At 41.5% G+C, this 13,470-nt stretch overlaps 1 protein-coding gene across 1 annotated transcript in view; it reads right to left on the bottom strand.

The window, feature by feature from the left end:
* Positions 1 to 13,470, bottom strand: part of LOC121199408 (neurexin-3b) — a 260,973-nt gene that overhangs the window by 149,667 nt on the left and 97,836 nt on the right. The window contains exons 11-19 of the mRNA XM_041064054.1: positions 10,213 to 10,416; positions 8,464 to 8,490; positions 6,716 to 6,835; positions 6,117 to 6,229; positions 5,448 to 5,716; positions 5,002 to 5,192; positions 4,260 to 4,433; positions 3,330 to 3,356; positions 1,168 to 1,287 (exon numbers count right to left, since the gene is read on the bottom strand). Coding sequence (XP_040919988.1) covers positions 1,168 to 1,287; positions 3,330 to 3,356; positions 4,260 to 4,433; positions 5,002 to 5,192; positions 5,448 to 5,716; positions 6,117 to 6,229; positions 6,716 to 6,835; positions 8,464 to 8,490; positions 10,213 to 10,416 — 1,245 coding nt within the window. The remainder of the gene's footprint in view (positions 1 to 1,167; positions 1,288 to 3,329; positions 3,357 to 4,259; positions 4,434 to 5,001; positions 5,193 to 5,447; positions 5,717 to 6,116; positions 6,230 to 6,715; positions 6,836 to 8,463; positions 8,491 to 10,212; positions 10,417 to 13,470) is intronic.

Here is a 13,470-nt window from a genome sequence, read left to right as displayed (position 1 = left end):
CGAGCCATGAGAAGGAAAAGCAAAAGAAAATTGGGATTTGAGAGACATGAAGTCATACACAGCAGCTGGGTCTAACATCAGAAAGGCCTGGGTGATTAGGGGATGCCAGCGCTCAAAGAGAGCAGCTCTCCTAACACCCTCCACCACCTCATTAGTCTGGCCCAGCAGCAGTATGCCCTCACTATTAACCGCTAAATGAAAGACCGCCAACCGTGATTACTGAGGGGAAGTCCCCTGTCGTCATGGGGATAAGAGACCCCTACACACACACACACACGCACAAACTCACACTTCAGCTTCTACGATAGTTATTTGAAGGGCGTTTATGAAAAGACGATTGAGGCAGAAGTGGATATTTTACACATCATCAGTCACAGCCGTTCATTCCGAAGCTCCAAAATGTGAAAGCTCGAGACATCAAGCGAACCTGTTACGACAAATTGCCTGCATTGCAGCAAAACAAAAAACAAAAAACACCCTCAACAATTGCCGGCATCTCTCAGTAGCTTCATTTAAAGATCACATGAAGCTTTCAGCGCCGCTTTCAAGACAAATCTGACAAAGGCTTAATAGACACATGAGTGAAGCAGCCTCGGAGTCCTTGAGCCAAGGATATGAGACTCACTGTCCGATTTAGGGGGACATGAATTTGTATGTAAGTGTGTGTGTGTTGCATGAGTATGAATTTACTGCAGATTATTAGAATAATATGTGTTTGTCTGCATCCTTCCTGTATGCAGGATGCGGTTATATAATGTAAGCATACCATTGCGGTTGTGTGTACCTGGTGTTAGTGCACATGTGTTAAAGGAGTCCTCCAACAATTTAGCATTGCATTTCCATTAAAGGTGGGATTTGCACCAGAAGTCAAGACACTTCTGCTCCTCAGTATGGACCAAGCTACAAAAAACACTGGGTCCCACATTTCCCACAATGCAACCTGACTTTTGTTGGACCCTCCCGGAGTGGTAAACTACTTAAGAGATGTCTCTTGTGTCATCTTCTTCCTCCAGAGCCCCAGAAAACTTTATACAACAGTTTTCAAATGCCTTTTGGTACCCCCTCTGTGACTAATACACTGACTTTGACACGTAAAAAATCAGTGGAGTGCTCCTTTAATGCACACGCAATCAAGTGCGGGTAAACATTAGGCCCAGCAGTACTCACGGTCATTGCAGTGAGTCCCCGTGTAAGACGTCAAAGAGCAGTCACAAGTGAAGTTCTCCCACTGCTGGATGCACACACCCATGTTGGCGCACGAGTCCTCCTGGCAAGTCGTACTTGGGCCTGGATAAAGGTGAGAGGGGAGAAAGAGAGAGAGAGAGATAGAGAGAGAGAGAAAGAGATACCACAGGCGCACAGTCAAGAAACAGCGAGAGCTACTGCTGAGCCTAAACAATGCAGGACCCATGCAGAAGAAATGTACTCTAGAGAGATAGATATGCAGCATGTGGGCCTAGAAGAAAGAACAAGGAGCAAACAGTGCCACCACAGGAAGCCTGACCTGGAGTACAAAACACTTAAACAGTCTGGGGAATCCTGTTACATGCTGGGTAAATCACGGCACTAGCAAGTCGAAGAAGAGGTGCCAGGTTTTCACAGGATCAGCAGCACGCCTCTCAAGCAGTGGGAGCATCATCACACACGCTGAATTAACTACTGCAAAAATGCTGTAGACGATGGTAGTTTATTTCTAACCTGCATTAAGACACGCTACTGCAGAAGAACTGGACCCCAGCTTGGCTGATGTGATGACACTGTCAACATCCTTTCATTTCCTTCTTTGTGAGAGTGTGTGCAGGTGGACTTGCATGCAATTTTTTTTTTTCCATCATTCCAACACATTTCAAAAAAGTTTTAGCAGAGTAAAACTTAGAACGCTGCATTCCCTCCATGAACAAGCAAGACAAGACGTGAAAAATAACCTTTTAACAAATGACTCATGGATAAAGAGTACAATAAACAATACCCATTTAAAAAAATAAATAAATAAAATGGAATAAAAGTGGCCCTGGCAGTAATTTTTTTTCCAAACATCTCTTTCACGGTGAAGACGGTGAGCACTAGACACACTAGACGGACAGAATTCATGAAGAGCAGAGGAGAAAAGAGACGCAAAGAGCACTTGAGAACACGTAGTGCATTTCCTCGTGTATGCACTTCAGTCAGACAGGAGTTGAGGAGGGTATTCAAAGTCAAACTGGATGTGTGTTTGCTATTCTTCTACACCACACATAGCTCTTAGTTTTGAATACTCTTACTGAGAGGGAATGCAGATAAGGACAAGCGCACAGCATAGATAACAAGATAAACAATCCCGTCGGAGTCTAGACAGAGTGGTGGGGTGGAGGGAGGGGCAGAAAGCCTTCTGATAACCACATAAGAAACAAATGAAAGTAAATAAAGTAAAATTAAATTTAAAAAAATCCAAATTAATGGCAGACAAATGCAAGTAAACAGTGTTTAAGAGCAACTGTCTTATGCAAGACAATGTGAAGAGAAGAAAACACTTGAAGTTTGCCGGCTGAAAGTGCATTTACTGTGTAATGTACAATAATGGTAGTCAGCCAGGCATCCCCATTATGTGAGCATACATGTACTTCTATATTGCATCCGTGTGAATCTAACGTCTGTATGCACACAACAGAGCTCGTTTGCTGGTGCGAGCGATGGAGGATTTAGCTGTGTTTGAGTGCTGCAGCAGGAGGCCGCTCTCTCTCTGAAAAACACTCATCTGGGTAAATATCAAACATGATGGGTTTTGAAAAAAAAAAAAAAAAAAAAAGAAACAGAGGCTTGATACACCAGCAGCACACTGACAGTGTTTGGATGTGCACTGACAGCCTCTTTCTTCTGTCTCACTGGCTTTGACATACAAGAACACAGTACTCTAATTGTCTGCTTCTGCTTTTAGACTGTCTACATGACTGCCACGTATTTGTGTGAACGTCACTCATCTGACCTGATCTCTTTGCTCTCTTTTATTATACTGTGTACTCAAAGTCTTTGCAGCTTTATCAAGTATGTCCCTCCACCTAGACTGGTAGTTAGTGGGGTAGGTTTATCTACATTCACACTGCAGCAGTGTACACTAACTAACCAATAATCATACACTTTTATTTTCCTCTGGTTACTTAATCACTTGTTTTGCCTGCTAGTAGTCTCTCTCTCTCTCTCTCTCTATTTCTCTTCTCATTTTTCTTTTCAGAGAGCGAGTCACCTCTGCCGCACCGAGGGGGACATTATTGCCATGGTGACACCCATGATGCATTGCACACAGCAGACTTTCAGGCAAGCAGGCCTCCGGGAGGCGGAGTTTAACCCTCTACCTTGCAGGTCGGCTTTGGTGAAACCAACTTTGTTAGCGCAGAAAGAAAATAACAAACAGAACAGAGCAGAGCGGAAACAAGAGTAAAGGTTAGTGAGGGACCAGCATTGTTAGAGTTCTTATAACTAAGCACAAGTTTGTCACTTTGGCAAAGTGCAGCAGGGCCAGTTGTTTGTGTTTGTGTGTGGATTCAGCAACTATGAAAGCTCCTACATAGTGGTATCTTTTTCATAATACAGTTTGTTTAAATGTGCTTGGCTTTAAATATAATTGGCAAGTGTTCTCCTCATAAAGGTTGCTCTGTTTCTTTGAACTTATCTTAATCTTCTGCTGCCCTCTAGAGGACATATGTTGAGGCCTGCACCATACATAAGAACTAATATATTTTTTTAACACAATTAAGTTTTAAAAGGGGAAAAAGTACAAATCTACTAAGCACTAAATTGGTCCAAATAGTTTTGTCATGACAGTACAGTAGAATAGCTAATATGGACAGAATGGTCATTTCATTTGCTGGAGAGGGGAAACCATCATGATGGTGAGTAGCTACTGTGGTTAAACACAAGCACTCTTAAGGAGGTTGATTATAAATATCTTACCTTGTAAAGTTACCTACAACTTAAAATAATATAATGAGACCTGAAGTGAAACCTTATTTTTTCCACTTGCATTGCTTTTGTTATTTAGGTTTTAACACTTCCAGTTATCTTAAAATTTATTGATGCAACATAAAATGTTAACAAGCTATTATTAGAGAAACTGAATGACAAATTTTATCCTATAATGTGAACAAAGCCTGGCAAAGAGAAAAAAAAAAGTAGGATTAACAATGCCAGCAAATGGCTTTAAGGGCCACTGAAGAGCTGTGTAATTAGACTAATAAATCTCACACGGCAGGTCATGATTCTTAGACACTACAGGCCATCTGTACCTTCACAGCCACGCTCAATCTGCCCACTGCGGAAAAGGGCGTCATTGATGAGGTCTGGCAGGCGACCGTTGAGGTCAACTGAAGCCAAGCAGCCCTGGAAGCCCTCTCGAGAAACCACCAGCTTAGGGAGGTTCTGGTACATGTTGGGTCCCAGACCTCCAATGAACAGGTCACCTGAAGGGAGACGAGGAGGGAGGGAGAGGCAGACGAGTGTGTAAATTAATTGTAAGATATAGAAGTCAGTGGCTTATTTAGGGACTATTCAATTAATGTCACCAAAACTATGAAATCTAACTTTTAGTGAAGAATTTCTTTTAACTGAAAACTATTTGCTGATTTTGAAACAAACCTCAGATCAAAATCACTTTTTAATTACAACCTCTTTTCCTCATGATGCAAATAACAAAATATTTTATCAGGATGGAAAAAAATCTTTAATATAACAGACACATTTAAAAATGGAGATTGTTTTTTCTAAAACTAGACACATATACTGGTCTCAAAATGTTGAAAGTCACTGATGATTCACTGCAACAATAACTCCATACATAGTTCCTCATCTTTAGGTAGGAAATGACATCATTCCAAGTCAAAACACTAAAATCCAATAAGTCACGAGCCTTTAGTGTCAAAGTCCAGACTCGTTTTGATTTTGTCAAGTCTGAAGATTTCAGATGATGACTCTGGTCTAAAAGAAGTCATGTGTGTGTGTGTATACTGCTGGTAAGGAAGGATGTGGTACCTTTAAGGTCGAGGTTCTTGGCTCCATTGACATTCTGGGTGACCGACTTTGAGTCCACCTTGAGTGTGTGTGTGTTGGAAGCATCCCGTGTGATAACCACGTTATGCCACTGGTTATCATTCAGAGGGTTGTCACTGTTGCCCTTCAACAGACTTGGCCCATTCCCCAGGTCGAACACATAGTGGATAAACCTGGCAGGGAGGAAGCAGGAGATCAGGTTTTGAAAGTGTGTGTGTGTGTGTGATCTTCACTGCAACACAATGATTTTTATGCTTTTACAATCTTAGAAAAAGGTACAACAGAGATTTTCTTGGCACTGATAGTTGGTCAGCAGTGTTAAATTAACCATACTTTGAGAAACCAAACATCAGTGCTGCTATTTTAAATGCAATATTAGTCTCTGGACTACACATTCACATTTCACCATCACTGCCGTCCCCACTCACCCCTTGACCAGTTCGACAGCGATAAAGTCATTCCCGTCTCCGCTGTTGAAGATGATGAAACCGTCAGGCGAGGTGGTTTTGAACTGAAAGAAGAGGTGCATTGTGGTATAGGCCTGTAGAGTGGCCAAGCCCAGGTAACTGCCCTTGGTCTTGAAGGTCACGGGGTCAGCGATGATGAAGCGCATGCCAAAACGGGCGTTAAGCTCGCAGAAGTCGATGTCCCCGTTCTTGCACATGTCAATGTACTGCATGCCATTGAACTTCAGGCTCTGTGAGGAGGGTTATTGAGACATGGTGTTATATAGAAATTGTGAAGCGTGCTTTAACTTAAATAGACCCAGACTGTCAAGGTAACATAGTACACAAAGTTTCCAGATGGCAAATGTACAATTTTGTATTTTCAGTAGTCATACCCAATCAAAAGGAAACAATCATAATGAACATATTTTAAGACCCTGAAAATTAGAAATACTAAGCTTTTCTATCTTTCTGAGATTTGTTCTCACAAACACTGCTCACATATACCTGTTTCTGAAAATGATGACTCGATTCTGGGCTTAGATGATGAATAATGACAATAAAAAAACCCTCCTCTTCAGAAAATGGGTTTATCAGTGGTAGGCATAAAATTGCACATCTGTTGCATCATGAACACACAGCACTTCATACCTGAAGATGCCCTATGAAGGAGGACGGAGCAGAGGAGACAAAGCGTCTCTCGGTCAAGATGCCCGTCTCCACGTTGTTGAACTCCAGACGGGTGTGGTCGCCCGCCATCTGGCCTGAGAGGGAGGAGGGAAGAGGAAGGAGAAGAAGCCAAGGGATGAGGGTGTTGAAGAGGAGGAGGGATAATGCAAACTAACCTTAGCCTAACCAGTTGCACTTTCACTTCATGTCAAAGTAAAAACTGACATGTCGGGAAACTGATTATCAAATAGTGAAATCACAGACCAGTAAACTGTTACATCAGGCCAGAATTTCCACTTTATTAATGATGAGACACAAGGCCGTCAGTGCTGTAAATTTCCAATATTGTATTCTCTAACCTTGCACTATGTTAGAGATAATCAGTAGTACACACTTGTTTCAAATAAGAAGCACAAACACAAAGAAATTTTAATGGCACATGTCCCACACGACTATTCTTACTCTGATTTTTATGAGAAGGTTTATAAAAAGTTGTAAAACAGAATTTTGACCATGAGATTAAACAGAGACAATAAAAAAAGAGAAAAGAAACATGCATATCATGTTCACAAGAGAAATACCTTCTGCCATGTCGTCATCCACAGTGAGTTTGAAGTTTTTACCACGGCGGACCACTCGTACCGAGTGCCACTCATTGTCGTTGAGCTTTTGTCCGGCATAAAGAACCTCAGGGCCCTTGCCTGAAGAGGAGGGTTAGTTAGTCAAGGGACGGGGGAAGTACAAGCACAAACCAAATCTTTGTTTTCACAAAAAAAAAAAAAAAGCCAAATAAACTGGGAAAATTAACTAGGAAAAGACTTTTCAACGATATATGTGATGTCCAAAACATTTTGTCTGATTAAACTGTCTGAATTAAAATAATTTCTCTGATTAAAATCTGTCTCATTTGGAGATAGCGGGATCACTTGCCAAACAAAAATTTGGTTTGGATCAGACAACAGAGGAAAACAATACAAATCACAACTGACAGAAAAATAAAACATTTGCTGTTACTCACACAAGGACTCAAACCTGTGACTCAACCCACAGAGTCCAGGTAGAATTTGATATAACTGTCTCTGTCTCTGTCTGTCTCTGTCTGTCTCTCTCTCTCTCTCTCTCTCTCTCTCTCTCTCTCTTTCTCTCTCTCTCTCTCTCTCTCGCCCTCACTCATTTCCCATTGGCTGAGAGTTTTAAACGATGCTTCCAAATTATAGCTTCAGACTTGATTAATATGAGTTCAATTACTGGAGACATATTACCACAAAATGTAGTTTTACTGCAGCTTTAAATACAGTCGGTAGGGCCTGTAGAGATTTTGTGAAGTTCAGTAATTCATCTAACCAACCACTAGAGGGCAATCCAGCCCCATTTAGCTTACCAAAACACCAGAGCAGCTTATTCTGAATCTGCTGAATAATACTGAACCAAGGTTGTAAATTCAAAGCAGCAGTATTGTTTAGTCAGAGATTTCTTGACCAGAATTATAAAAAAAATTAATTTATTCATTAAAGCTGTGTTGTCCATTGCTGGCCCTACCCTGTGGACAAATAATAGTATACAGTATGTCTATGAAGAAGGCAATTTGAATTGTCAATGTTTGCTTTCACCTTTGCTAGGAAGCAACTTTTCAAATCGTTTGATGCTTTGGATGTGACTGACAAATCAAATCAGGACACACTGGCTGCAAGTTCAAGAAAACTGATCTGATCACTACTTAATGGCAAAGATCAACACAATCAACATGAACAGGCGTCTACAATTTGCCACTCCAGTAAAGACAGTCAGACAGAGACCTGAAACCCCTCAACTTTGTCACTGCTCTCTCTCTCTCTCACTTTCTTCTCTCTCTACCAGGCAGTGAAAAATAAGAGTCCTTTTCATGAGTAAGAGCATGTCCGCTAACACCTTCTGCTTATCACATTATACGCCTTTATACTGAAGTATATGCTAAAATAAGGGAGGCAAGAAAACAAAGCAAGTGAGGCAACACAGCAATATATTACAGTATAATTGGGAAAACAATATAGCCCATAGAGTCTGAAGCTGCAAATGTGCAGTGAGTAGCTATAGGCACACAGGGAAAGATTAAGAACTAGTTGCCTGAATTAATTTGAAAAATGGGCCATTTAAAATATATAAAGTACATTAAGTCAGATTTGCATAACTTTGATCTCTGGCTATGACTTTTCCCCCCTCTTATCTGAGAAATCCTCTTATCAGTCCCACACATTCACATTCACACATTCCTGCCCTTACATCTAGCACACAGGCTATAATCAAACATTGATTTAAGGAAGAAGGCTGCAGAAGAAGAATGTTGACTTACTGGTGTTACAGTTTATCCTGACACAGTCTAGATGGGGAGGGGAGAATAAGTGACAGATGAAATCGCATCCTTCAAGGTTATGGCTGCAGACATCCAAGAGCAAGAAAAGCCACCTTCCGGGGACGGTCACATGACGCCGGCGGCCATTTTAGCCTGGTTGGCGACTGATGGTTAATACTACTGCACATATAATACTGGAAGTCCAATTTAATCCCAATCCAGTTCTTCCTAAATAATATTGTACCAATACTGTTCAGTAGTACTGTACTGGTTAAACTATTTTGTTTGGTTTAATTTGATCGGCTTGCATTGAATTAGAAGTTTGAGTATTATTATTAAAAAAAAGACATAGTGGAGTTATTAGCTACACGTTGAGTTGTTCAGTTTCAAAATGGTCGCTTGCAATTCAATGGCCACATCGATTTTGCAACCCAGCAACCGGAGCCAAAATATTATACTGGTAGCCCACTGTGTACTGTGAAATTAAGCAGTTTTAAATCATGTGCCATTAAAACTGAGGCTCTCATTAAAATCTCCACGCGAGGGAGAGCACTGAACCTGTGTTTGGCAGGCGCAGGTTGAAATCCATGTGACCAGGCTGGTCATGTGCCGTCAACCGCAACAGAAAAGTGGGTGCAAACAGCCTCGAGCCACGGAGCACCAACACCATACAGAGGCCTAAAGACCCCCTCTCAGAGGATCCCATGGAAGTTACAGAAATTAAGGCTCCACAAATTAAACGGATTAGATTAGAATTTGGATTTATTTAGTTTCTAAATGTAAACTGTTTGGAAAAAAGGCTACATTACACATTAAAATCATGAAATATGGACTACAGATGGTCCATGATTATAGCAGCTGTGGTAACCAAGTAAATTGCATTCTATAATAAATGAGTGGCATTCTTATAGTTTGTATGTACCCATAGGCTTTATATCGAGAGTACCTATTCTAGGCTCACTGGTATAAAGGCCTGCACTCTACTTAAATGTACCACTCACACCACCATCTGCAGGCATGCTGGGTGCTGTGGCATCGGGCTGTTTGCCAGATGGGCCGCAGGCTCGGGGCCTTTGAAGGGGTGAGTGCCATCTTTGAACAAGGCATGGGAGATGCCAGCTAGACCAAGGGTTACTAATGGACAGAGAGAAACATGAACCCGCTACCATGAGGAAAACAATAAAAAAATAAAATAAAATAAAGACCACAGGAATAGATCCACATGATAAGAATGCATACGATCAGTGCAGAACTAAAATTTACAAATGCTTACCTGAAGATCTGAATAGATGGCAGAGTATAATCTGAATTAATAATAATCTGTTGCTGTCTAAATTAGTGTATGTCTGAGGACAGTGCCATCTATCAAAGTGATTCAAAAAGCAAAATGCTATGTCTTTGGAAAAAATCTATTTGTACACAATAATGAGCATGACTAAAGTGATCTATGATGTGTTCAAAAGATGTGCTGCAATGCATGGATAACTTGGTTAAGTGTTAGATCGATGGATATAAAAATTTACAAAGACAACTAAGCATCAAGGCAGAAAACTTACAGTTCAGGCAAGTCAAAAACAGTACATGCAACTACAAAGACAAAAACTAGAAAAACTGGTTTTAGTATGTGTTAGGTCTGATATCAAGTCTGGACCATAAAGAAAAAGTACAAAAGAATGACAACACAAAAACAGTAAGGCCTCCTCTAGAACGCGAGGGGAGGTAAGCCAACGGGGACGGTTTATACGATACCTAGGTTGACAGTCAGTTTGACCCTCCCGCTGTCCAGCTCGAGCCTCAACGTGTCTGCCGACTCGCGGGATGTGGCGGCCATTAGGAGGCCAAATGCCCGCTGGGACATGAAGCGGAGGGAGACATCCTCTGCCTCGGTGTGCATGACATTTGGAATCACAACCTTCATGAACATGCTGCCATCGTAAGACAGGATCGAAGCCTCTGTGAGAGGAAGAGACAAAATCAACGGTTAAATAAGTTCAAATGTCTTTCATGTATGTGATACCAGCGAAATGTAACGTGGGGAAGCAGAGGTTGTGTCCGCCTGTGTGAGTGTGCCAAAATAACAGATACCATCATAGTAGCATAAAATATACCAATATATTGCATATGCTTCATCTCCTTCTGACAGCTTTGTTTATTATACCAAAGCTTCTGATAAGATAAAAGAGAATGTGTGAGTGTATGAAAGCAAACACACACACACACACATACAGTATATATGAACACATGCACGCTTGGTGACGGAAAGTGAATCTAATTTAAAGTTGGAGCCAGCATTCATGCGTGTCCCTTTATGTTTTATCAATGGGAAACACACACACACACACACATATGTCCCACATGGCCTGTTGCAGCTGTATTCATCATCCGCCGAGTGACAGGCGAGTGTCTGGGAGCTCAGGCTGCTGAAGTGCACACACGCTGCTCAGTGTACAGAAAATTAAATCATCATGCTACCTCCTCCTCTCCCTGGCAACCCTCCTCTATAGATGTCGGTTAGTGTCTTTACTCTAATTGTGAAATCTTGTTTTGGAAATATCCAAGTACAAATGTGCTGAAGCACCATACAAAAAAAAAAAAAAGTCTTTACACACTGAGTAACACAAACTGTCTTGTAGTTAAATAGAGACAATAAGAATAGATAGATCAGGTGGGTCTGAAGACTTGCCCGGCTGGTCTGGGCTGGACTGTCTTCCTTTCTGAGTCGGAAAGGCAGGAGAGAACCGGAGCTAGTGTGGCAAAGACAGAGGAGGTCTGTCAGCAGACTGGAAGCCTCTTGGGGAGAGAGACAGATTAAAAAGGGTATCCAACCATGAAATACCTGTTTTGACACCTCAGCTTTTAAAGAAAAAATAGCCCTGTGGCCTCTGAAATGCACCACCATTTGGCTGCATCCAGGGAAATGTTGAGGCTGTAGGTGAGCATCACACGAGAGAGGGCTTGTACCTGTAAACGACGCAGTGTCGCATGCCACCTACTGCGTCCTGCTGCTTTTTCTTCTTCTTTTTTTTTTCTTTTTACATGGGGTCTACTGAATAAACTGCCATTTTCAGGTCAATTTGTAGAGAAAAATGTTTACTCATGCAAAAGGGAATGCATTATAAGTACTATTGGATTTTGCTTCACTTAAATGTCAAAATTCATGTGATATGTTGCAAAATTCATACATAAGCAGTGTGAAATCACTGAACCATTCATCTCACCAAGAAGTGCTCTGCTATAAAAATCCCACATTTGTCTGTGTTGCTTTTAGGGCTGTCGTAAAATCCATTCTATGAACAAGCTGTCGACTGTGTGGGTACAGTAGCCTGGAGGATAATGAAACCTTGGCTCACCATTGTTCTACCCAATTTTAAATTGACAAGGCTCCCTCTCTCCTCGTGTCTCCTTTACTCTCTCTATCTCTCTCTCTCTCACACACAAAAACACAGTCAAATATCCACACATGCATGCACCTCAGCCAGTTCACAGACGGATCCCCTAACTGACAGAGGCATATATTGATTTGTGAGCCAGGTCGGGTCCCAGGCTCACACTAGAAAAAAAAACAAAAAAACAAAAAGAAAAAAAAACGTGCAGCTCAGAAAACTCAAAGAGACAAGGGAGGACATGAAAAGCACCCTATATAAACTGTGATGTCCACTCTGGGCTGTAAGGAGACTTGGCACAGAGGCCTCGGTACACCCTTTCTGAAAACTGGTTCAGTTGCTTGCAGCTGTGAGAACTTGACACTGGATCTCTTTAAAAACAGTAGCTGCATACAACCTTTTTAAATTGCAAGGTCGAAAACAGACTTTTGCTGGATTTAAGTAGAATTTCTAATGTCTTCTCTTTCTTCCCCCACAGGCTGGAATAATAAACCACTGGAACCCAACAGGTGGCAGAAAAACACTTTAGTGTGACAATAAACTGGTGTGCAGCCCCACCAACAGCTAATGGCTGTACTTAGGCCTTGAGGTGACAATGACAATGCCATCATGACCATGTGTACCAAGTGTTAGCATGCAAACATTTTTGTTAATTAGCATTATTTCATTATTTTTTCAAGTATTTACTCATGAACTGTTTTTTTAATGCCTAAATAAAGACAGATCAAACAAAACGGGAGTGATTTTCTCCTTTAAATGGTTTTAGCTATTCACAGTTGAAAAACACCCTCAAGAATCAGCTCAAAAATCTTCCCAACAGGTTTAACAATGTGCTTTACTAGTCCACAGACAACGCTGTGCTGATGCTTTTTAAGTAAGCCACAACATAATAGCAGCCAATTTAAGAGATCTGCTTCGGTGTACAGGATCCTTTATGGGGCAAAGTAGTCCCCATCATGTCTGACTGTCATCGATCAGGCTCAGCAGGGATCAGCTGTGCTGTAGTCAAATGGCTTTTTATTGTCTTAGAAAAGAGAGGGACGTTTTTGGCTGACTGCAGATCGATGTATTTTATTCCCTCTGCATGTCTCTCTCTGCTTTGAGTGGCAGAAAACCTACACAGAGAAATAAGCTGAGTTTATTTTGACAATGTCCACTGGGGTCATTTAGAACCACTGCGGGGAAGTTGAAGTGGACGGTGAAAGAGAAGTCCCTAAAAAACATGCTTCTCTGACAAGGACTGACTGACAGGACACAAACACTTCTTAGCATCATAGCACAACACGGCTCATCATTTGTCAAATATGCAGTATTTCTACACAGTTTAGGTCCATAAACAATAATAAAATATTAATTACTGATGATAAAAATAGCATACACAAGGATACGGTATGGTACACAAACACACCAGCTGTAGCTGTGGCTCTGTTGGTGACTGACTCTAAACTCCCCCGCAGCAGTGTCCTCCTTTCTAGGCTCACACTGGTGGGCCTGCCTACAGCTCTGCAGTGCTGAGAACACCTTCCTGGGCTCGAAAGAAAAATTCGAAGTGACACACTGGTTTGCAGCAAACAACGTTCCCTAGTCGCACTGAACTCACTCTACTAAATGTCACACACATTTT

Source organism: Toxotes jaculatrix, chromosome 19 (assembly GCF_017976425.1).
Source record: "Toxotes jaculatrix isolate fToxJac2 chromosome 19, fToxJac2.pri, whole genome shotgun sequence".
Taxonomy (NCBI): Eukaryota; Metazoa; Chordata; class Actinopteri; family Toxotidae; genus Toxotes; species Toxotes jaculatrix.
The sequence above is the reverse complement of the archived record's forward strand: the minus strand, read 5'-3'. Positions and strand labels throughout refer to the sequence as shown.